We start from the raw sequence: 21,933 nt of genomic DNA, 5'->3' as shown, positions 1-21,933 counted from the left end.
CAGATAAGGCCAGCCCGGGACCGCTTCACTGGGCACTAGGCACAAGGGCTGGAATGGGGCCGCCCGGCTCCCCACGGCAGTGGGTCCTGCTGCTGCTGGGGCTGCTGCTTCCCCCCGCCACCCCCTTCTGGCTCTTCAATGTGCTCTTCCCCCCGCACACCACGCCCAAGGCTGAGCTCAGTAACCACACACGGCCTGTCATCCTCGGTAAGCCCCCACCAGGCCCCTGATACACCAGGGCAGACCTTGGGGAACCTGGGCCCCAGCCCCTGGTAGCAGAGCCTGCTGAGGCCCTTCTGCCCTTGCATTAGCCCTGATCACTGCCTCAGCATCTGGAGGGGCCAAAGGCTTGTCCTGCAGAGAAATCAACCCCTTCTCGCACCACACTGTTCTCGTGTCTCGGAGTTGTCTCCCCGAGGTGGGTGGAGTAGAGGGTGGGTGTGCCTGAGGGCTTGGCTGGGGCATTACAAGCTGTGGTCAGCTGTAGCCACTGGACCCCGGTCCAAGCCCCACCACTCCTTCCTCAGCCCCCACCGCGGCAAGGACAAGGTGCCCAGCCCAGGTGAGCAGGAGAGGCTCATCAGGTCCTGCCCCTACTCCTAGGCCCGGCCCCACTCCCTTGTACTATTTGTTCTCCCCTTGGACTTTGGCAGTGATGGAGAACCATGCTACATGTTTGCTTGGTGGGGGCAGGGGGCAGTGGCCTTGGCCCCTGTACCTTCCCTGACCGAGGGGAGCCTGGGCTTTGCGGGGACGGGGCAGGGGATGTGATCAGAAAGAGAGGGTCTTGTCCTTCATCCCTGGGGGTGGAGGGTGTGGGAGATGAAGGGGCGGGGCTGGTCACTGTAGTGTCGGGGAGGTGAGACCGGGGTGGGGTCCACTGCAGGGAAATGGGAGGGATCCAGAGTGAAGGCTGGTGCCCGCAGTGCCTGGCTGCCTGGGGAATCAGCTGGAAGCCAAGCTGGATAAACCAAGTGTGGTGAACTGGATGTGCTACCGCAAGACAGACGACTTTTTCACCATCTGGCTGGATCTCAATATGTTCCTACCCGTTGGGGTAGACTGCTGGATCGATAACACCAGGTTCGTGCCATCCCCTCTGGCCTAGCCCCCCACCCTACTCCTTGGTTGCCGCTCCGCTGACTGTCCCACTGCCCCCAGGGTTGTCTACAACCGCAGCTCTGGGCGAGTATCCAACGCCCCCGGTGTACAGATCCGTGTTCCCGGCTTTGGCAAGACCTACTCTGTTGAGTATCTGGACAACAGCAAGTTGGCAGGTGTGTGTGTTGCAGGAAAGTGTGGGGCTGTAGGCTTGGTGGGCTTGCAGGAGCCACGGCCAGAACCCCCAGTGCCACTGCCTCGCCCACAGGTTACATGCACACACTGGTTCAGAACCTGGTCAACAATGGGTATGTGCGAGATGAGACGGTGCGGGCCGCCCCCTACGACTGGCGGCTGGAGCCCAGTGAGTGTCTCTGTGCATAGGGGGCTTGGGGCAGGGCAGGTGGCCCCTAGTCCCAGCTGTGCTGACCCATCCACCCCCCTGCAGGCCAGCAGGAGGAGTACTACCTGAAGCTTGCTGGGCTAGTGGAGGAAATGCACGCTACCTACAGAAGGCCTGTCTTCCTCATTGGGCACAGCCTCGGCTGCCTGCACTTGCTCTATTTCTTACTGCGCCAGCCCCAGGCCTGGAAGGACCGCTTCATTGATGGTTTCATCTCTCTTGGGGCTCCCTGGGGTGGCTCCATCAAGCCCATGATAATCTTGGCCTCAGGTGAGAGGGCCTCTGATCACTTGTGTCCCATGGGGAGGGGTGGGGGGTGGAATGAAGCTGACCGCGGGCCTGCCCTCACTCCTGTTTCTTCTCACAATGCCAGGCTGGGGGTGTTGTCTACAACCTCTGGGGCACAGCCCCTTTCATTGGCCCTCTGAGAGCAGTGAGCCTGGCCTGGACCATTAGAGTGTCTCCCGACAGTGTCTCAGCAATAACAAAGGGGAAGTAAACAAAGAGGAAGTTAACCCCAGCAATCTGACTCATTGCTGAGGTCTGTTCCTTGTAGCCTCAGGTCCTACCCACTCAGCTTTCCGCTGCCTTCTGCTCCCAGGAGCCCCTTTGCCCAGGGATCTGCCCTAAGCCAGGGCCAGACCCCGGGAGCCCCTCTTGCCCTTCCCCAAGGAGTGGCATAGCTACCACCTGCGGAGCACCCACTGTATTCTGAGCACAGCCAGGCGTGGCCTTACCCCTAGGAGCTTAAGTGAAGGAAACACTCCCCAGACTATATCGATGAGTGTCAAACAGAGATTGGTCTCATTTCATTCTTCCCAGAACACGGCTCTGAGCCCTTTGCAGCACAGGCCACAGGGGCCGACAGACACTTGCCTGAGAGAACTGCCAGCACCATCCCCCACTGTTCACACACACAGGAAACCCCTCCCTGCCCTCCTGTTGAAGCTCTAGAGCTCTGCCTCACAGAGGTGCCACTAGGGCTTCTCACTTAACAAGTACACACGGAGCCCCTCCTGAATGCCAGGCTGGTTCTAGTCCATGACTTGGAGTTGATGTTTGGAGTGGGCAAGACAAAGTTGAGCATCCAGCTGAGCTTGGGCTGGGGGGCAAGTTGTGGGCCGGGGGCAGCCAGGACTGGCTCCCTGCCCTACCTTGCTCTGTGTCCACAGGTGACAACCAGGGCATCCCAATCATGTCCAGCATCAAGCTGAAAGAGGAGCAGCGCATGACAACAGCGTCCCCCTGGATGTTTCCCTCCAGCCAGGCATGGCCCGAGGACCACGTGTTCATTTCCACCCCCACCTTCAACTACACAAGCCGTGACTTGCAGCGCTTCTTTACAGACCTGCACTTTGAGGAAGGCTGGTACATGTGGTTACAGTCACGTGACCTGCTGGCAGGGCTCCCAGCACCTGGAGTGGAAGTATACTGTCTGTATGGCGTGGGCCTGCGCACACCCAGCACCTACATCTTTGACCATGGCTTCCCCTACACGGACCCTGTGGGTATGCTCTATGAGGACGGGGATGACACTGTGGCCACGCGCAGCACTGAGCTCTGTGCCCAGTGGCAGGGCCTCCAACGGCAGCCTGTGCACCTGCTGCCTCTGCCTGGGGTACAGCACCTCAATATGGTCTTCAGCAACCAGACACTGGAGCACATCAATGCCATCCTGCTGGGTACCTACCGAAATAGCACCGCCGTACCCCCAACTGCCAGCCCAAGGCCCATGCCCCCTGAATAAAGACCTTCCTTTGCTGCTATAACCCCTGACGTGTGTTATGGGTTCAGGGAAAGGCACTAGGGTCCTCACACCAGGATTCATCATCTGCAGACCTGGTGCTTTGTGGAGCACAGGGCAAGAACAGCTTTGCTAGAGCCTGGGATTGAATTGGGCACCTTGAGATATACAGCTTCCCACTCTTCTGGTTGAGCTATTTAAGCAGCCTCTCTGTGCCTGCCTCTGCTCTGGGCATGGGGACTGGAGGGAGCTGCACACACAGCTGTAGAATGGGGGTACGTGGAGCCTAGGGTACAGGATGGAGAAGATCTGAGCTGCCCCTCCTAGCTCCCAAAAGGGCAGGTGAGACCCCACCTCTAGACAGAGACTTTTGAGTGGTAGGTGGGTGACAGAAGCACAAGAGTTTAGCATCTAGGAGAGTGACAGCCACTAAATAGGTCATTTCAATATTGAAGATTTAATTAATAGAGCTAAGTGATCTGAGAGAAAAGTTTAGGGAGGAACAAGGTGGTGATTCTTATGGGTCAGGGAAGGCTTCCCAGAGGAGGTGGTGCCTGTGCTGAGATCAGATGGAATGAGAAGGGTAACTAAAGACTGGTTTCAACCTAAGAGCAGCATGCAGCTGATACAGGGTTTAACCAGGGAAAGAGTGTGACCAGATCTCCAGTCTAGAAAAGAGCCCCCTCTCTGCAGGGCAGAGTGTAGCCTGGGGGTGGGGGGTGAGGGGCAGGAAGTGTGGGGAAACCAGAGGCCAGTGCAGTGTCCAGGGGAGAGGATGCTAGCTGAAACAAGCAGTAAGTAGGAGAAAGAAGTGGATAAAGGGTCATTTGGGATGTGAAATAAGGCTTAGCCATGGGTAGAGCCCAGCATGCCTACGAGCCACCAGATGGACACCTACGGTGTCCCTCTTGAGAGAGGGAAGACAGCATTCGAGACATGGAAGACGGAAGGATCAGCATCACCTTGGCCGAGGACTGAGCCTCCGTGTTTGAGGTTTTAGGAAGAAGGCAAAGGTAGCAAAAGAGAGGCAGGAGTTGGGAGAATGACAAACGGCAGCCATGATTGATGCTGTTGGAAGGCCACTAACAATAACAGAGACCTGGTCAATGTGACAGCCTCAGGACATTGGGACCTGAGGTTAGAGTTGGGGTCAGGGTAGGCAGAGCTCGGGGCTCAGGCTGGACAGTGGCCAGAGAGGAGGGATCTGTCCCTCTGTTCAGACAGAGGGCCCAGGAGCAGCATGGAGAGCCAGGCAAGGGGCATCTCCCCCTTCCCAAGCTGCCTAGGACCAGAGCTGAAGGTGAAAGTGAAAGAGAAGATTCAGAAAAAAGGGGCTGGCATGCTCTGAGGGAAGGTGAAAGCGAAAGGAGGAAGCTCAGTAGTGCAGCCCGAGAGAGGTCAAGGCTTCGGCCTTCCTCCGTGTTGATCCCACTCCTCTGACCCCCTGCCCACCCGGAGATGCAGAAGACAGCGCTAGAACCCCAAAAGGGCTTCTCCTTCGAAAACTGCGAGAGGTGAGTGGGGGGATGGTTGGTTCCCCAGCTGCCTACGCCCTCAGTGGGGGCTTCTGGGAGTGGGAGCCCCAGGGTCTTTAAAATTCCTGGGGGCGAGGGTGGGGGAAGGCACGTGTGTGGAACGATTTGGGTTCCCAGGCTTACCCGAAAGGTGAGGGTAACCGGGACGGAGTTAGGGGATGTGATGACGGTCCCAGAAGAACTGAAACCTGGGTTTCTCCCCTCCGTTTCCAGAAACGCAGCCTTGGAACGCTCCCTCCCGGGGCTCCGTGTCCCTCATGCACGCAAGACCGGAACCACCATTGCAGGCCTTGTGTTCCGAGTGAGTAGGGCGTTGGGATTGTAACACTCAGAGGAGCGGCCGGGAATGGGAGGTGGGCACTGAACCAATGGGTCCTCCCCACCCCCCAGGACGGGGTCATCCTGGGCGCGGATACGCGGGCCACTAACGATTCGATCGTGGCGTACCAGAGCTGCGAAAAGATCCACTTCATCGCCCCTAAAATCTAGTGAGCATTCCCCCGCCCAGTTCCCCCCTCAAGAACCGCCCCCTCGTTCCCATCCCGGGTCCCAGAACATCCATAGTCCCGCCCACACGAACCCTCCCTTCGCCTTCAGCTGCTGTGGGGCTGGAGTAGCCGCGGACGCAGAGATGACCACGCGGATGGCGGCGTCTAACATGGAGCTACACGCGCTGTCCACAGGCCGCGAGCCCCGCGTGGCCACGGTCACCCGCGCTTTGCGCCAGACGCTCTTCCGGTGCTGGGGCGGGGCTAAAATGATCCTGGGGAGGGGCAGTTGCGGGGAGGGCAGGGCTGAGAGGAGGCTTGACAGGAGGAAGGGCGGGGCCTCGAGGTCCGAGAGACCGGAAGAGGATGGCCTAAGAGGAGCTAAGAGAGTGGCAGGAAGGAACGCTGTTGGTCACGGGGCGCCGGACCACGGGAAGGGGCGGGGCTCGGGTGCAGGGGCGGTATCGAGGAGGGGCGGGACCTCGAGTCCTGTGCGTTCGACTGACCGCACCCACTCCGCGAAAAGGTACCGGGGCTACGTGGGCGCCTCGCTGATTGTGGGCGGCGTAGACTTCACCGGACCGCAGCTCTACTGCGTGCACCCCCACGGCTCCTACAGCCGTCTGCCCTTCACGGCCCAGGGTGAGCGCTTCCGCCCCCTTCCCGCGAACCCCGCCTGTGGGACCTCAACGTTTATCCCGCGACTGGGAGGCCGCGGCTGACCTCCGATACCCTTCCTGCCTGCAGGCTCCGGCCAGGATGCGGCCCTGGCAGTGCTGGAGGACCGGTTCCAGCCGAACATGACGGTGAGCGACATCTCCCCCCGCCCCCACTATGCGTGCATTGGTGGGAAGTGCACACCCGGGAGCTGGGGAAACGCAGAGGTACCCTGGCCTACTCTAGAGCTAGGCTTCTCGAAGGTGACGACTGAGTGGAGACTGAGGGGCCAGTGGAGTGAGGGTGAAGTGCTATTCCAGCAGTGCCAAAGCTTGGACTGTCCCAGAAGTCAAAACTCAGAGAGGGCCATTTGGTGTTGAGGGAGAAGGGAACAGCAGGTGGGGTCGAGTCTGGATTTTGTTTAGGGTGGATGGAAGCAGAAGGCATATATCACTTTATAGGTGCTTATGGCCCAGAAAGAAAAAGGCAGTGAGCCAGGGATTGTGGGTGGGTGAATAGCCCACTGGAAGCAGAGCCACAAGTGTGACTCAGAGAAGTTTGTGAAAATAGGGGCAGTGGGAACATTGGGGTCTCTGGAAAGAGGGATACTGAAACCAGGGTAGAGGAGCCTGGGGTGGAGATGGGGGTGTAGGGAGAGAGAGGAGTTTGGGTGTGAGCAAATGGTAAATAGTCCAGCCTTCAAGATTAACAGTCTCCAGGCTGTAGCCTGAGGGTGATACTAAAGGGTCCATCAGGACTCACACACACACACACACACACACACACACACATCTTTACAGCTGGAGGCAGCGCAGGAGCTGCTGGTGGAAGCCATCACTGCAGGGATCCTGGGTGACTTGGGCTCTGGGGGCAGTGTGGATGCATGTGTGATCACTGGGACCAGCGCCAAGCTGCTGCGAACACTGAGCTCTCCCACAGAGCCTATAGAGAGGTAGGAGCATAGGAGATGGGGGAATCACAGGGGAGGATGGGTGGTAGCAAGGGAAATAGGGGGCTGCAAAGAAAAGAAGGGCCACTTGATGAGGTCATCCTTTCTCCTTCCCAGGTCCAGCCAGTACCGCTTTGCCCCTGGGACCACAGCTGTCCTGTCAGAGACAGTGATGCCGCTGACCCTGGAGCTGCTGGAGGAAACTGTGCAGGCCATGGATGTGGAGTGAAGTAGGCTGAGGCTTAGAGCTTGGAACAAGGAGGAATAAACCCAGAAAACACAAATACCTAGACAGATGGCTGTGTCCTTCTTGGGTGGAGGGGGACAAGCAGCCAGCGGGGCTCTGTGCCTAAGGTATCCCTGCAGGGCCAGTTCCTCCCATGGCTTCAGTGCCTAGCCTAAGCGGTGCACTTCACCCATCACCTTAGGCATCTACCCCTCCAGAACCCCAGCCCTGGCAAGTATCACAGGCTCAAAGTAGAAAGCCCCCCTCCTGACTCTCCACACTACAGAGGCTCCCCCTACCACTCCCATGCCTTGTTCTTGCCCTCTAGTCCACTGAGGGCTGTTGTACAACCCAAAAGGCCCTATGTATTGCCCCCACATAGAGCCTTTACCTGGCTCATCAGTGGCCAAGGACACAGCCCACAGCTCTCAGTCAGACCCCCCCCCATCCCCACTGATGGCTAAAATGCTGGTGGAGGAGCTGCTCCCTTATTCCAAGGGCAAGTTCTCACAAGCGCACTCCTCACCCCTACAACGGCTTTATCTGTGAAACCCCTCTGATGACCAGGCATACCTGAGGTGCTAACATGATGCTGAGCTTCTGTTTGCACGTGTTGGGCTGTGACTAAGGGGATTGACTCCAAGTTTTCTGGGTGCCAGGGATCACAGGGCTCATGTGGGGAGAGATAATATGACACATTTATCCAGCAGACTTTTGCTGAGCACCCACTGAGTGTCAGCCCAGGTGCAGGGTGCTAGTGGGAGCATCCTGCCTTGGGAGAGAATGGCTGAGCTCCCCTGGAGCTTTGGAACTGTTAGAGAGAGTCTGCCCAACCCCTGGGGAGGGTCTACTCCAGGCTGGACATCCCTGGGTCCCTGATTATGCTTTTTCCCTCAGTATTTTATTATGAAAATTTTAAAACATAAAATCTGGAAAAAAGTTGAACACCTATATACCCACTGCAGACTTTACAATTAGTATTTTGTTATATTTGCTTTACCATGTATCTATCTATCCTTCCCTCTAGTCAGCAATTAACTCATTTTTTTGACTGATGTGTTCTGGAATCAGCCAAAGCCCTCACACCCCTAGAAGGAGGCAAGCCAACTTACCTGTTGCAACTTTGCACACAGGGGTGTCTTCTCTCCCTCGGTTCAGGCTCACCTTGGGGCTCTACAGTGAATGGACTGTAGATACCAGGGGCTTGTCCATGGGAGCCCCAAGGCCTGGAGGCTGTCAGAGATTTGATGGCTGTCATTCTTCCACCCCTGATCTCCATCTAGGATCGGCCAGTCACCAAGGGCTCATACCTTGCCCTCCTGTGCACAAAGCCCCTTCTAGGTGTATCATCTCATCACGAACAGTGTGGGCTTTGGAGCCAGACAGATGAAGGTTTGGGTCCAAACACACCATGTGGAGGGAGAGTCAGCATCTCCCTGAGCAAACCGTGACACCCATTCCAAGTTGAAGAGGAATCACTGAGGTGATATGTTAGGATTTGCAAGCCGCCAGCACCCCCGTCCTGGCCCTGGCCCTTCCACAGCAGAGCCGGTGCAGGTGGACATTCCCTCTACCAGTCAGGAACACCCCTGGGTGCTGAGCAGGCTTCTGTGAGTTTGGTGCTCCTGATAGCCCTGGGAGACTTCCCTGATCCCAGCCACCAGGTGGTTACTGTTAAGTCTAACCACAAGTCCTTGGTACCTGGTGCTCAACATTTGGGATGTGAGGTGGTTCAGGGATCCAGTCAGGGGCCAGGCTTTGGGAGGTGGAGGAGGTGAGAGCCTCACACCTGGGCTCTGTCTGATAAGTCAAGGCCTGAGTGGAGGACCTTGACCCAAAGAGACCCTCCTCCTGCCTAGAGCAAGGAGGAATAATGGCAGGGAGCTGAACCTCCACAGCTGCCTGGCCTCAGTCCTGGGACTTTGGCTCAAGGATGAAGAGAACCATAAAGCCAGGCCCAGTTCTCAACCTCACGCCTGCCACAGTGTTGCTGCTCAGCCTCATCCTTACCCTGGTCCTCCTTGGCTCCTCCTTGGGTAAGTGGGCCTGGCCCAGCCCTGACTGAACAGCCTTAGGGCAACCCAGCTCCCAGCAGCAGCCCAGGCTTCCTGCTCAGGGGCTCAGGGCAGGGGCCAGGCTGGCTAGAAGGGAAGCAGGTGGACAGAGTGGGCAAAGGAGAAAGGATGTGGCAAGGCTGGGCAAGAGGGGGTCAGGGGCCAGTCTCACAAATGGGACAGGAGCTTGGGCTGGGCCCAAGAGCCGGGGAGGGTTTAGGAAGCTGAGAAGCAAAGGTTGGACGTGTAGTTTAGGAAGAGCCTTCTGGCTGCATGTGGGGTATGGACCATTGAGGTCTGGAGGGAGTGAAGAGGCTAGGAAGGAGACAAGAATATTCCTGGGGACAGGGAGAAAAATGGCCTGGGATCGGGGGTGGGGTGGAGTTGGGGAATGGTGGGGCGTAGGTTGGAGAGAGATGAGGAAGAATGAACAGAACTTGGGGGCTGGTTGGATGGGGGCAACTGAGATAGCTATAGAGGCCCAGAGGTGCTCAGGGTGAGAAGGGGTAGTGATGAGCCCTCTTGATTTGGACCCCTCTGGGGGGGCACAGCCTGGGAGCACCCAGGAAGAGGAGAGGAGAGGTGTGCTGGGATGTGGGAAGCAGGTCCTCACCAGCCCAATGGTCAGGTTGTGGCGTTCCTGCCATCAGACCGGTGCTGAGCTTCAGCCAGAGGATTGTCAATGGGGAGAATGCAGTGCTGGGCTCGTGGCCCTGGCAGGTGTCCTTGCAGGTACATGCACCCTGGGGGTGGGGCAGGGTTTCAGGTGTTTCATGCCTGGGTGTAGCCTGGGCCCACCCCACTTCTGACCCCTGACCCCAGGACAGCAACAGCTTCCACTTCTGCAGTGGTTCCCTCATCAGTCAGTCCTGGGTGGTCACTGCTGCCCACTGCAATGTTGTGTGAGTGCTTCCCTTCTACCTGCACCCCCCAGCCCCCACCTCCCCACCCCCTTGCCCTGGAGGCCCCTCTCTTGTCACTCTGCCCTCCTTGTGGCTGCCCAACCCCACTCTCACTGCAGCCCTGGCTGCCACTTTGTCATCCTGGGCGAGTATGACCTATCATCCAGCGCTGAGCCTTTGCAGGTTCTGTCCATCTTGCGGGTCAGTGCCTGGGCTGCAGATGGGGAAGGAAGAGTGGGCAGTGTAGGTGTGTGGGCTCTGGGGGTGAGGAATTCGGAGCATGCTCTGGCCTAGTCCCCTCAGCACCCATCATAGTGGGGGCCTGTGCCCATCCCCATCCTGCATGGCCCCTTCCTGGCTCCGCAGGCCATCACGCACCCTTTCTGGAACCCCACCACCATGAACAACGATCTGATGCTACTAAAGCTCGCCTCCCCAGCCTAGTACACAACACACATCTCACCAGTTTGCCTGGCTTCCTCAAATGAGGTGCTGCCTGAAGGCCTCACGTGTCACCACTGGCTGCGGCCGCCTCAGCGGTGCAGGTAGGAATTTGGGCCAAAACTCTGGGTGGGAGGGCAGGGTGGGGACAAGTCATCTGGGACCTAACCACCCACTCCCGGCCCACAGGCAGTGTGACTCCTGCACGCCTGCAGCAGGTGATTCTACCCCTGGTCACCGTGAGTCAGTGGCCAGCAATACTGGGGCTCACGCATCACCAACTCGATGATCTGTGCAGGGACCTCGGGGCCTCCTCGTGCCAGGTAAGCACTGGCACCCTGTCCTGTCCTCTGCACTGTCCTGTGGCACTCCCACCCTCCACACTGACTTCTCCCCTCTCCTTCCATCAGGGTGAATGTGGAGGCCCGCTTGTCTGCCAGAAGGGGGACATTGGGTGCTCACTGGTATTATCTCCTGGGGCGCCAATAACTGCAACGTGCACGCGCCTGCCATGTACACTCAGGTTAGCAAGTTCAGTACCTGGATCAATCACAGCCTACAACCAAGCCTACCACAGGCCCTCTCCCCATCTCAGTCCAATAAAGACCCCAGGCTCTGTCCTCTTGTGTATGCCTGTCTGTCTTCCTGGTTCAGGGAAAAGCAGAGGCTAGGGCTTCCCTGGTGGCACAGTGGTTGAGAGTCCGCCTGCCGATGCAGGGGACACAGGTTCGTGCCCCGGTCCGGGAAGATCCCACATTCCTCGGAGCTGCTGGGCCCGTAAGCCATGGCCGCTGCACGTCCGGAGCCTGTGCTCCGCAACGGGAGAGGCCACAACAGTGAGAGGCCTGTGTACCGCCAAAAAAAAAAAGAGAGGCTCTTGGGGGCCCCACTCCCCAAGCGGAGTTTGTCTTCTGGTATGGCAGGTGTTGAGGAGTTAGGATCCTCCTAGACTAGCCGTGACCAGGCTGGGCTCTTCCCATCTCCCCACCGCCTCCTGGGCAACCTCTTGTCCACAGCAAGAGACTGGGCTGTCGGAATGAATGGGCAGCTTTCCCTGGGGAAGGCAGCCTGTTTATTGAGTACAAAGGATACATTTACAAACTTGAGTACACAAAATAAATAACTGCACATTCTCCATCCACAGTCCATGGCATAAAGGCCCAAGTCTCCAAACTCCCTCCGTCCTACCTTCAGGACCAGGCCCATCCTGGCCAAAAGAAATAAACCCCCAGAGGCACTGGGGGAAGTAGGGGGAATTCTGAGGCCATGGGGCTTGGGCTTTCCACTGCCTTGTGCTAGGAGAACTGGAGACAGGAGGAGGGGGTGTACAAGGAACGAATGACTTGGCCCAGAGTGGTCTCTTTTGGCTTGGTTTCCCACTGGAGGTGGCACATGCAAAAAGAGGAGGGCCTAGCCCAAGGGAACCCACTGGGAGGAACTAAGAGCCAAACCCTCCCTGCTGGCAGGGGACCTGCAGTCCAGCTAAGGCTAAAGCTGGGCCCTGGCTCCTTCCCACCCACTGAAAGCAGCTGTGGAGGGACAGGGCTTGGGTTCCAGCCCCGTCTGTGGTGGTGGGGAGGCACCATGACTGACGCGGGATGGTCTGGCTCAGACCTCTGGGAAAGCAGCCACCCAATTCCACCCACCTCTCGCAGGGGCTCCCTCCAGACGGAGATTCAGCGGAGCCCAGAATGGAAGGGTAATGCTGTGAAAAGAAGCAGGGACAGGCTGGACTGAGCAAGGCCACCGTGAGAAGGTCAGTGCCCCAGGCACTCAGGGTTCAGAGGCAGGTCACACAGTATGGCTAAGTTCCAGGGGGAGCTGCGCAGAAGCTCAGCAGAAGGGGATAGGGTTGAGCACCCCGGGGACCCTCCCTCAATGCAGCAGCTCCTTCCTTCCGACTTCCTCTTGGAGGATAAAGGGAGAGCATGGTGCTCATTCCTCGGCCGCCCATACTCATGCCAGACACTAGATGGCTCCTTCATGCAGCTGCAGAGGAGGGAACAGCAGCACCTCAAGGGAGAGGCAACACCAAGGGTGGAACCCAGGCTGACACTGGAATCCTGATGGGGCTCTCCCTCGGAAGCCCCTGCCCTTTGCTTTGGCCCAGGTGCCCCCATCCCCCAGGTAGCAGCAGTGGGGCTCCTTTTAACCCCACACAGTTGGGAAGGAGGCACCTGGGGAATAGAATGGGCATCCAAGGGGGAGAGGGAGGTGATAGTAGGCTCTGTAAAGAAGGCACTGAATGCAGTAGGCTGGTGGGCAGGAACTCTCATAGTCAGAGAGAGGCTGAAGCCTGGAGCAAGCCTGGTACCAACATGGCCACACAGTCCAGAGGGCCAAGGACCATTCCACGGTCCTACCACCAAAGATCCTGGCAAGTCCTGGGGCCGGGAGGGGTCCCCAGGGGCACCATGAAGGAAGACAGATCTTGGCTGGGAGGTGGGAGGCTGTTTAGACTTAGCCTGGGGCTGAGAGTCCAGCCAAGGCACAAGCTGTGGGCCTACCTGGGCCTCTCACTGGAGCATAATCATGAGGATCAGGATGCCATGGAATGTGGGGCCGGGGGAGGGCAGACAGGAAGGCTTGGTAGAGGAAAGGGGGGATTCCAGAAGTAACTGTCCCAAAGAGTCCTGGGACCACAGGACACCCTCTACCTGGCACTGCATGCTCCTTTGGTCTAGGGAAGAGCCAAGAGGTGAGGAGACTGAAGGCCAGGTCCTGCCCTTCCCCCAATATGTACCAGAGCAGTTGTCCAGCAAAAGGAGCATTAGTGCCAGACCAGGCTCCCCGTTCAGGGGGCTCGTATGCCCCAGGGCTCCCTCCACTCTGTCGCACCAGACTCAGGCCCAGGGTGAAGATGGGGACTGCTGAAGGCACAGAGAAGGGGCTGGGGCCATTCACCTACCACTGACCATACAGACCTATCTCTAGAGAGGGCGGCGGGCCCAGATGGCACAGCAATGTGTGGCCAGGCTGGGGCCATGCCATGTCAGCACCCCAGCCTGGCAGCTCAGCCATTGTACTGCTGCTGGTAGCGCAGGTTGAGCTCCCGCAGCTCTCGCTCCCGCACTCGGCGAGACTTGTTGGATCGTGTAGAGCGGCTGGAACGCGTGGACTGGGCAGATTTGGTGCTCTGGCAGCGCGAGGAGGCGCGTTTGAGGAGGTTCTGGGAGATGGAGCGGTGCAGATTCTTCATAGACGAAGAGGCTGCCATGCTCACCACCCACGGATGCCTCAGGGCCTGCAGTGCCGTCATACGGGCGCCGGGGTCCACCGTCAGCAGGCGGTCAATGAAGTCCTTGGCCAGGTTGGACACACTGGGCCAGGGCTAGAAGCCAAGGACAAGCATTAGAGCGAGCACACTCAACATTGCCCTGAACATCCCGATGATGTCACCTACACAGCACTCAGACCTGTCCAGTAGCCCTGCACTCTCCCCCTAGAGAGAGGAACTGCCCGGCTCCTCTCACGTAGAGCATTCCGGGCCTCCCCTTCCCACCCAGTGCTGACCCAGGCCACTGAGCAGAGGCTGCTCTCTGAGTGACAAGGAGTGTGATAGGAGGAGAAGGATCCACCCCCTCCCTGAGGAGCAAACTTCAAAGGTGCCCTGGACTCAAAGCCTGGTTCAAGGAGGTGGCCCCCGTCAAGACCACCCAACCTACACCAGGACCACCATAACTCAGGGCGATTTAATGAGAACGACCCAAACCTTCCACCATATCTTGAGACGGACTTAAGCTCCCATCACTGGATGCCCATACTGAGCCACTTCCTAGTCCTTCGAAACAGGGTCTGCCCTCCCTTCCAACTGAAAAAGTGGCCAAAATAATCACTGCATTCTCTGCATCAGCCTCAGCCTCGGTCTCTCAGCCATGAGGAGAAAAGGAAACAATTCAAGGCAACTAGATTTCTCCATCTGCTGGGATGGCAGGGGGATCCTGGGAGCCCAGCAGGGATTAGGACCCTTCTCAGGGGTGCTTCTCATGTCTGCATGACCTCTCTAAGCCACACCGGGGCTCCTGGCAGTACCCTGTGCCAGCCTCGTTTTAGTACATTCTTTCCTCAGCACAAAGCCTGCTCTGCTACATGCACCCACGGCTGCCTCATCTCAGCCACACACCAAACAGCCGTCTGTCTCAGGGCCTCAGCCTGCACAAATTGTCTTCACCTGGCTGAATCCTCAGGTTCTCAGGTTAAAGGACACTTGCTCACACTGCCTCTCTTAGCCACCAGTGCTAAGCAACTATTCGAATAATTTCAAGTTTATTGTTCCCATTTGACCATGCTTAGCTATTCACCAGTGCCTGGTGCCGGGCATACAGGAGGCACTCAGAAGACAGAGGCTCAGAGAGTAAACAACCCATGCATGGCACCTGATGGGTGCCCTCTCCTGCAGCTGCTTCCAGAATGTGGGGCTCAGATGCCCGGGCCCTTGACTTACTCTGCTGAAGGAGGGCAGATGCAGCACTTCTCCGAGTCCCTGCATCTCTTGGGAGCACTCTGGCACGGGCTCTGACACTCTCCAAAGGGTGGGTGGCTAGGACTTCTGCTGAGCCTGCTCCAGGTGGTTCGGCTGGGATGCCAGGTGTCCTATCACCCTCCTTCCTGTCTGGTGAGAGGTCTAACTGTTCTACCCCGTGGTGCCCTTCACCTTGAGGAGCCCCTGAACACACTCTCCAAGGGGCTCCGGAAAGTCTGAGAGCCCACATTTGGGGTAGCTGCATGCCCACTCAGCAGACACACTAACACAGTTATCGCTGCCCCCAGTCAGGCTTCCTTGACCCCCAACTCTTCCCTCATGCCTTTCCCCACTGATGTCGATGTACCGGGAGGCAGTGGGTGGGGTGGGGTAGGAAACAAGGAAAAGACTCATCTGGAGTCCTGAAGAAGGGGTGGAGCTACTTGTAGTTGTTATCCTTACTTGCCCTTTGGAAGGCAAATCTCAACTTTTACTGAGCTGAACTGGAAGAAAGTCACAGAAAGCCCAGATTTCTAAACAGCCACCTAACAGGGTCCTCCTCACCAATGGGCCAGCTCCCAGTGATTCCTGGCAAGCTACTGGCCTCCAGGAGGAGGGCAGTTAGGGCCCATAAATCCCGTGCTGTCTGAGAGCAGTGAGGGAGAGCAAGGAGCAACAGCCCTCCCACGCAGGCAGCCTGGTCCACATTTCCCTGCAGGCCTGTGTAACTCAGGGCTCTGATACTGAGGCTGACATGCAGGGTGACTGGACTAGACAGTAGCCACAGTAGCTGTGGGCTCTCAGTTCAAAAAAGCCCCATGGCTTGCTGCTGCCACCTGAACACAAAGAGCCATTGTGAGGGGCCAGCCAATCTAGACCACAGACACACTGTGGCCCCTGTCACTCATTTGAGAAATGGAGAGACGCAGGCATAATGGGGCCACTGATGGACAAAGCAAACCTAGAGCTGGAACAGGTCATGGGAATACCTGTGCTTGTGCTGCACTGCGGCTTTTATGGTCTCCAAGAAAAGGAGAAATCACTGGGGAACACACTGCAGCTCAGCCTAGCCTGTTGGTGGGACAGCTCCAAGACACAGCTGCCAGCCCAGGCCAGCCAAACAGGGCTGGGACATGGATTCTGCCCCTGGCCCTTGGTCCAGTCAAGCCAGAAGAGAGGCAACTCCTCTGCAAATGACAGAATAAAAAGTGGCGAACCTGGACTCACAAGTCAGGAACCTGAACACGGATGGATCGGAGGCATCCCCACTTCATAACCATACCCAGCCAAACAAACCAAGGCCCCCTGCAGCTCCAAACCAGTCCAGTGCAGTCTCAGATGGGCCTCCCACTAGACACGCACTGTGGGCTTAAGCATCTCCACCTCCAGAGTGACACAGGCTCACACCAGCTGTCAACCCCTGCTGCTTGTTGCCATGATCGCCAAAGTGAGCCAGATTGATCTGCCCCTCCTCCTCCCCCAGGCGCTCGCCTCTCCAATTACCTGGTACAGGCAGCAGTGTGAGGAATGCTGATGGGCTCATTAGTCTGAGGGCCTGCCCACCCTCTCTGGCAGGCCCCAGCTCTCCCCAGCTTTGATGAACTGTGCGCAGGTGGATCCCCTAAGACAATGTGACTCGAGCTGTCCTGACATGAGAACCGGGCTGTGCAATGGCACCCAGCCTAACCCTCACACACTGAGGGACCTGGAGCGGGAAGTCAAACAGGACAAACACAGGAAGGTGGTCCTCGAGCCAGCCCACTGACAGTGGGGCAGGGGCTTATGTTGACCTCCAGAATAGTGGCCCCTTGGAGGTCTCCAACAGGGCTCACAAAGGAGAAGCAAGGCCTTCCACACTCACCCATGGCCACACTTCTGGCCAAGTCCAATTCAGCACCTCCTGAAAAAGCGATCGGGACCTCCCTGGTGGCACAGTGGTTTACACTCCGTGCTCCCAATGCAAAGGGCCCAGGTTCGACCCCTGGTCAGGAAACTAGATCCCACATGCATGCCGCAACTAAGAGCTCACATGCCACAACTAAGGAGCCCACGTGCCGCAACTAAGGAGCCAGCAAGCCACAACTAAGGAGCCGGCAAGATGCAACTAAAGAGCCCTCAAGCAGCAACTAAGGCACCCTCAAGCTGCAACTAAGCAGCCCACCTGCTGCAACTAAGGAGCCCACGAGCCGCAAATAAGGAGCCCACCTGACGCAACTAAGACCCAGCACAACCAAATAAAAAAAGAAAAAGAAAGCGATCAACACATGCAGACCAACCCACCTGCTTCCCCAACATGCTCAGGCCTCTGGAGCCACATGAGTATGTCTGGCAGCCTCTGACTGACCGGCCAGGTAACATTCTGTTCCTCATATGCAGCCAAGTGAGGAAAAGAAAAACGGGAAATTCCCTGGCAGTCCAGTGGTTAGGATTCCACTCTTCCACTGCAGGGGGCACGGGTTTGACCCCTGGTCGGGGAACTAAGATCCCACATGCCGCACGGTGGAGCCAAAAGAAAGAAAAAGAAAAATGGGCATGAGGAAAAAGGAAAATGATAAACTGTCATGCTCTTCAGTTTCCACAGCTCTAACTGCCAGCTGTGGGTAAAGGAGAGAACTTTTGCCTCAGTATACTTGGGGCCAGATCAGGGACACATGTAAGCCTCAGGTGGGTGGCAGAAGGGACAGGCCCCAGGTACCACCTGGCCAGTCTCCTAGAGGCTTCCACCCATTTCTGGGCTGGCAAAGAGCATGGGGCATGAAAGGGAATATCAAAATGTCAGCCGGCCTTGCCTCCAGACACTCAGGCCTCCGTGAGACCTGAGTGTGCAGAGGACAGCTGCAATACTCAGGGTGACAGCCCGCACCCTCCTGTCCACAAGTCAGTCTTTCATGAGCTGTGTGGGTGAGGGGTCCTGCCCCAAGAGGAGGACAAGAAGAGGCTGTAGGAGGAAGGGTATCACCTCCACCCTGTTTCTGACCATCGAGCTGGCCGCCCTTCTGCCTACCCTGTAACCCCCAGAGTCCTTGCAGTTCAGATACCTATTCCTGATGCTGTAACAGCAAAGAAACCAATAGGGTAGAAGAAGGATCTCCCCCATGAGTACTTCCTAACCAACTTCACCCTCCTCATCGCTCTGCTTCTGTGAGACCAGTCACTCCTGGTGACACTCAGCAGCTGAATCCAACTCTCCCTTCAGAGGAAGGCACCAGACCAGAAAGGGTTTGCCACTCCAGCTCAGAGGACACACTTCCTCCCGTCCCAGTCTCATTCACTTGCTCTAGCTCTAATGTCACAAGGGCCTGGCAAGAATGTTACCCAAGCTACTTCCATGGTCCTGCCTTGAGCCCCAGGGCTAAGGGAACAAGGGCTGGAACCAGCTCTCGAGGCCTAGGCTGCAGAGGGAGGAGGAAGCTGCTTCCTTCCAGCAGCAAACCCAGCTCACGGGGCATACCCTAGACTCCCTCTGGTAAGCAGGTCTGACGGCTCTCAAGTAAGGGGAGAAAAAGGCCTAGCGTCTCTCTGGGCTGGAAGCCCAGTGACCTGTGTTCTAGGTCTACCGTCTCGGCTGACCGTAGAGAAATCACAGCCTCCTCACTTTTAATATGAAGGAGCTGAATGCAATGAATTCTAAGTCTCTTCCAGTTTATAAAGTCCTGGGTTGTAAGAAGATGGCTCCCCATCTTTTTTCCCCACTTGGCTGCGTGTGAGGAAGAGAAGTAGAGCATCTAACGTTTAAGCTGACTTGATGTCTTGACCTTTATGGGTTCTCTTCCAGCCCATGATGACACTGGGGAAGGTTCCCTGGCAGAGAAGGAAGCCCAGGCAAAGAGATGCTAGGGGAAGAAGGGGGAGAAAGAAGCCTGGGCTTTGCTCCCATGACTCAGTTCTTCCCTCAACTTTGTCTCAACATGTGTCTTCAGATACAGCATTCCCATGTTCAAAGTCCTCCTTCCGGTACTGACATGGGCCTGAATGAGAGCAGAGAGAAGGGCACAGAGGATATTCTGGGAAATGGAGCTTCAGGTTTACTCAGGAGAGCAGAACTATTAGTGTGATAAGAACAGCACACTCTGATGTTAACCATGAGGAAAAGTGCTTTGAAAAAATCAGCACAATTAGACACTGTGGGGCTGTAGAGCCAGCATCTCCTCCTCTGGTCAAGACACTCACCATCCTGGTGTCTGGACTTCCAGAACAGACAGTATCCAACATGCTGAGACCACGCTGTGGGTTGGGGGACCTGAGCAGCAGAAAAGAGAAAGATGTTGAGGGAGAGAGGCTGACAGGAGAAAAAGGAGGAAGATAATAGAGGTTTAAACAGAGGCAGAGGAGCTTCCCTGGTGGCGCAGAGGTTAAGAATTTGCCTGCCAATGCAAGGGACACGGGTTCGAGCCCTGGTCCGGGAAGATCCCACATGCTGCGGAGCAACTAAGCCTGTGCACCACAACTACTGAGCCTGCGGTCTAGAGCCCACGAGCCACAACTACTGAGCCCACGTGCCACAACTACTGAAGACTGCACGCCTCAAGGCCATGCTCCGCAACAAGAGAAACCGCCGAAATGAGAAGCCCACGCACCTCAAAGAAGAGTAGCCCCTAAAAAAAAAAAAAAAAAAAAAAAGAGTAGCCCCTGCTCGACACAACTAAAGAAAGGCCGCGCACAGCAACGAAGACCCAACGCAGCCAAATATAAATAAATAAATAAATTTATATATATAAAAAAAAGAGGCAGAGACTCTCAAAGATAAAAATAAAATGAGAAAAGGCGTGACAACTTAAAGGATGGTAAAGCTGTGTTCTAAAACTTGAGATGGGGACTACCCTGGCAGTCCAGTGGTTAAGACTCTGTGCTTCCAATGCAGGGGGTGTGGGTTCAATCCCTGGTCTAAGATCCCACATGCTGTGCGGTGCGGCCAAGAAAATATTTTAAATTATTAGAGAAATGCAAATCAAAACTACAAGGAGGTATCACCTCACACCAGTCAGAATGGGCATCATCAGAAAATCTACAAACAACAAATGCTGGAGAGGGTGTGGAGAAAAGGGAACCCTCTTGCACTGTTAGTGGGAATGTAAATTGATACAGCCACTATGGAGAACAGTATGGAGGTTCCTTAAAAAAATAAAAATAGAACTACCATATGACCCAGCAATCCCACTACTGGGCATATAACCTGAAAAAGCCATAATTCAAAAAGACACATGCACCCCAATGTTCACTGTAGCACTATTTACAATAGCCAGGACATGGAAGCAACCTAAGTGTCCACTGACAGATGAATGGATAAAGAAGATGTTGCACATATATACAATGGAATATTACTCAGCCATAAAAAGATATGAAATTGAGTTATTTGTCGTGAGGTGGATGGACCTAGAGTCTGTCATACAGAGTGAAGTTAAGTCAAAAAGAGAAAAACAAATACCGTATGCTAACACATATATATGGAATCTAAAAAAAAAATGTTCTGATGAACCCAGGGGCAGTACAGAAATAAAGACACAGACGCAGAGAATGGACTTGAGGACACGGAGCGGGGAAGGGTAAGGTGGGACGAACTGAGAGAGTAGCATTGACATTATACACTATCAAATGTAAAACAGGTAGCTAGTGGGAAGCAGCTGCCTGGCACAGGGAGATCAGCTCTGTGCTTTGCAGCCACCTAGAGGGATGGGATAAGGAGGGTGGGAGGGAGACGCAAGAGGGAGGGGATATGGGGATATATGTATATGTACAGCTGATTCACTTTGTTATAAAGCAGAAACTAACACACCATTGTAAAGCAATTATACACCAATAAAGATGCTAAAAAAAAAAAAAAAAAAGATTACCCGGCAAGGATCTCATTCAGATTCGATGGAGAAATCAAAAGCTCTACAGACAAGCAAAAGCTAAGAGAATTCAGCTCCACAAAACCAGCTCTACAACAAATGCTAAAGGAACTTCTCTAAGTGGGAAACACAAGAGGAGAAAAGGACCTACAAAAACAAACCCATAACAATTAAGAAAATGATAATAGGAACATACATATCAATAACTACCTTAAACATGAATGGATTAAATGCTCCAACTAAAAGACACAGGCTTGCTGAATGGATACAAAAACAAGACCCATCTATATGCTGTCTGCAAGAGACCCACTTCAGACCTAGGGACACATACAGACTGAAAGTGAGGGGATGGAAAAAGATATTCCATGCAAATGGAAATCAAAAGAAAGCTGGAGTAGCAATACTCATATCAGATAAAACAGACTTTAAAATAAAGAATGTTACAAGAGACAAGGAAGGACACTATATAATGATCAAGGGACCAATCCAAGAAGAGGATATAACAATTATAAACATATGTGTACCCAACACAGGAGCACCTCAATACATAAGGCAACTGCTAACAGCTCTAAAAGAGGAAATCGAGAGTAACACAATAATAGTGGGGGACTTTAACACCTCATTTACACCAATGGACAGATCATCCAGACAGAAAATTAATAAGGAAACACAAACTTTAAATGACACAACAGACCAGATAGATTTAATTGATATTTATAGGACATTCCATCCAAAACAGCAGATTACACTTTCTTCTCAAGTGCACACAGAACAAGCTCCAGGAGAGATCACATCTTGGGTCACAAATCAAGCCTTGGTAAATTTAAGAAAATGGAAATCATATCAAGCATCTTTTCCGACCAAAACACTAGGAGATTAGAAATCAATTACAGGGAAAAAAACGTAAAAAACACAAACACATGGAGGCTAAACAATACATTACTAAATAACCAAGAGATCACTGAAGAAAGCAAAGAGGAAATCAAAAAATACCTAGAGACAAATGACAATGAGAACACGACGATCCAAAACCTATGGGATGCAGCAAAAGCAGTTCTAAGAGGGAAGTTTATAGCAATACAAGCCTACCTCAAGAAACAAGAAAAATCTCAAATAAACAATCTAACCTTACACCTAAAG

General features: G+C 55.0%; 4 protein-coding genes across 4 annotated transcripts in view; 3 read left to right on the top strand and 1 right to left on the bottom strand.

Moving 5' to 3' along the window:
- Positions 1-4: 4 nt before the first annotated feature.
- On the top strand, positions 5-3,269 carry LCAT (lecithin-cholesterol acyltransferase). The gene is made up of 6 exons (XM_065899589.1): positions 5-207; positions 927-1,083; positions 1,162-1,277; positions 1,370-1,465; positions 1,550-1,774; positions 2,677-3,269. Exons 1-6 carry the CDS (start codon positions 54-56, stop codon positions 3,249-3,251), a joined length of 1,323 nt encoding a protein of 440 aa, XP_065755661.1. The 5' UTR covers positions 5-53; the 3' UTR covers positions 3,252-3,269.
- A 1,336-nt stretch (positions 3,270-4,605) lies between these two features.
- On the top strand, positions 4,606-7,161 carry PSMB10 (proteasome 20S subunit beta 10). Its single transcript, XM_065899590.1, has 8 exons — positions 4,606-4,762; positions 4,997-5,084; positions 5,174-5,271; positions 5,381-5,521; positions 5,798-5,913; positions 6,019-6,077; positions 6,729-6,880; positions 6,995-7,161. The coding sequence occupies exons 1-8, from the start codon at positions 4,707-4,709 to the stop codon at positions 7,104-7,106; spliced, it is 822 nt and encodes a 273-aa protein (XP_065755662.1). The 5' UTR covers positions 4,606-4,706; the 3' UTR covers positions 7,107-7,161.
- Positions 7,162-9,036: 1,875 nt separating this feature from the next.
- CTRL (chymotrypsin like) lies at positions 9,037-13,374 on the top strand. The gene is given in 12 exon segments (XM_065898383.1): positions 9,037-9,139; positions 9,786-9,889; positions 9,980-10,059; positions 10,179-10,260; positions 10,426-10,571; positions 10,573-10,604; positions 10,690-10,751; positions 10,753-10,798; positions 10,801-10,823; positions 10,911-10,947; positions 10,950-11,077; positions 13,342-13,374. Coding segments are annotated over 12 exon segments (876 nt in total).
- The window catches only part of PSKH1 (protein serine kinase H1), a 34,580-nt gene continuing 24,177 nt past the window's right edge, over positions 11,531-21,933 (bottom strand). Inside the window, exon 3 of the mRNA XM_065898800.1 lies at positions 11,531-13,831. Coding sequence (XP_065754872.1) covers positions 13,514-13,831 — 318 coding nt within the window. The 3' untranslated portion in view covers positions 11,531-13,513. The remainder of the gene's footprint in view (positions 13,832-21,933) is intronic.

Source organism: Phocoena phocoena, chromosome 20, assembly GCF_963924675.1.
Source record: "Phocoena phocoena chromosome 20, mPhoPho1.1, whole genome shotgun sequence".
In the NCBI taxonomy this organism is placed as follows: domain Eukaryota; kingdom Metazoa; phylum Chordata; class Mammalia; order Artiodactyla; family Phocoenidae; genus Phocoena; species Phocoena phocoena.
Note: the sequence above shows the minus strand (reverse complement) of the source record. Positions and strands in the feature narration are given on the sequence as shown.

What these genes read in the sequence shown, in the direction of transcription:
- LCAT (XM_065899589.1), top strand. Translation starts at nt 54, where the DNA reads ATGGGGCCGCCCGGCTCCCCACGGCAGTGGGTCCTGCTGCTGCTGGGG. An exon ending in CACACGGCCTGTCATCCTCG is followed by an intron (nt 208 to 926) that starts GTAAGCCCCCAC and finishes TGGTGCCCGCAG; the next exon opens with TGCCTGGCTGCCTGGGGAAT. An exon ending in TGCTGGATCGATAACACCAG is followed by an intron (nt 1,084 to 1,161) that starts GTTCGTGCCATC and finishes CACTGCCCCCAG; the next exon opens with GGTTGTCTACAACCGCAGCT.
- PSMB10 (XM_065899590.1), top strand. Translation starts at nt 4,707, where the DNA reads ATGCAGAAGACAGCGCTAGAACCCCAAAAGGGCTTCTCCTTCGAAAAC. An exon ending in TCCTTCGAAAACTGCGAGAG is followed by an intron (nt 4,763 to 4,996) that starts GTGAGTGGGGGG and finishes CTCCGTTTCCAG; the next exon opens with AAACGCAGCCTTGGAACGCT. An exon ending in CCCACAGAGCCTATAGAGAG is followed by an intron (nt 6,881 to 6,994) that starts GTAGGAGCATAG and finishes TCTCCTTCCCAG; the next exon opens with GTCCAGCCAGTACCGCTTTG.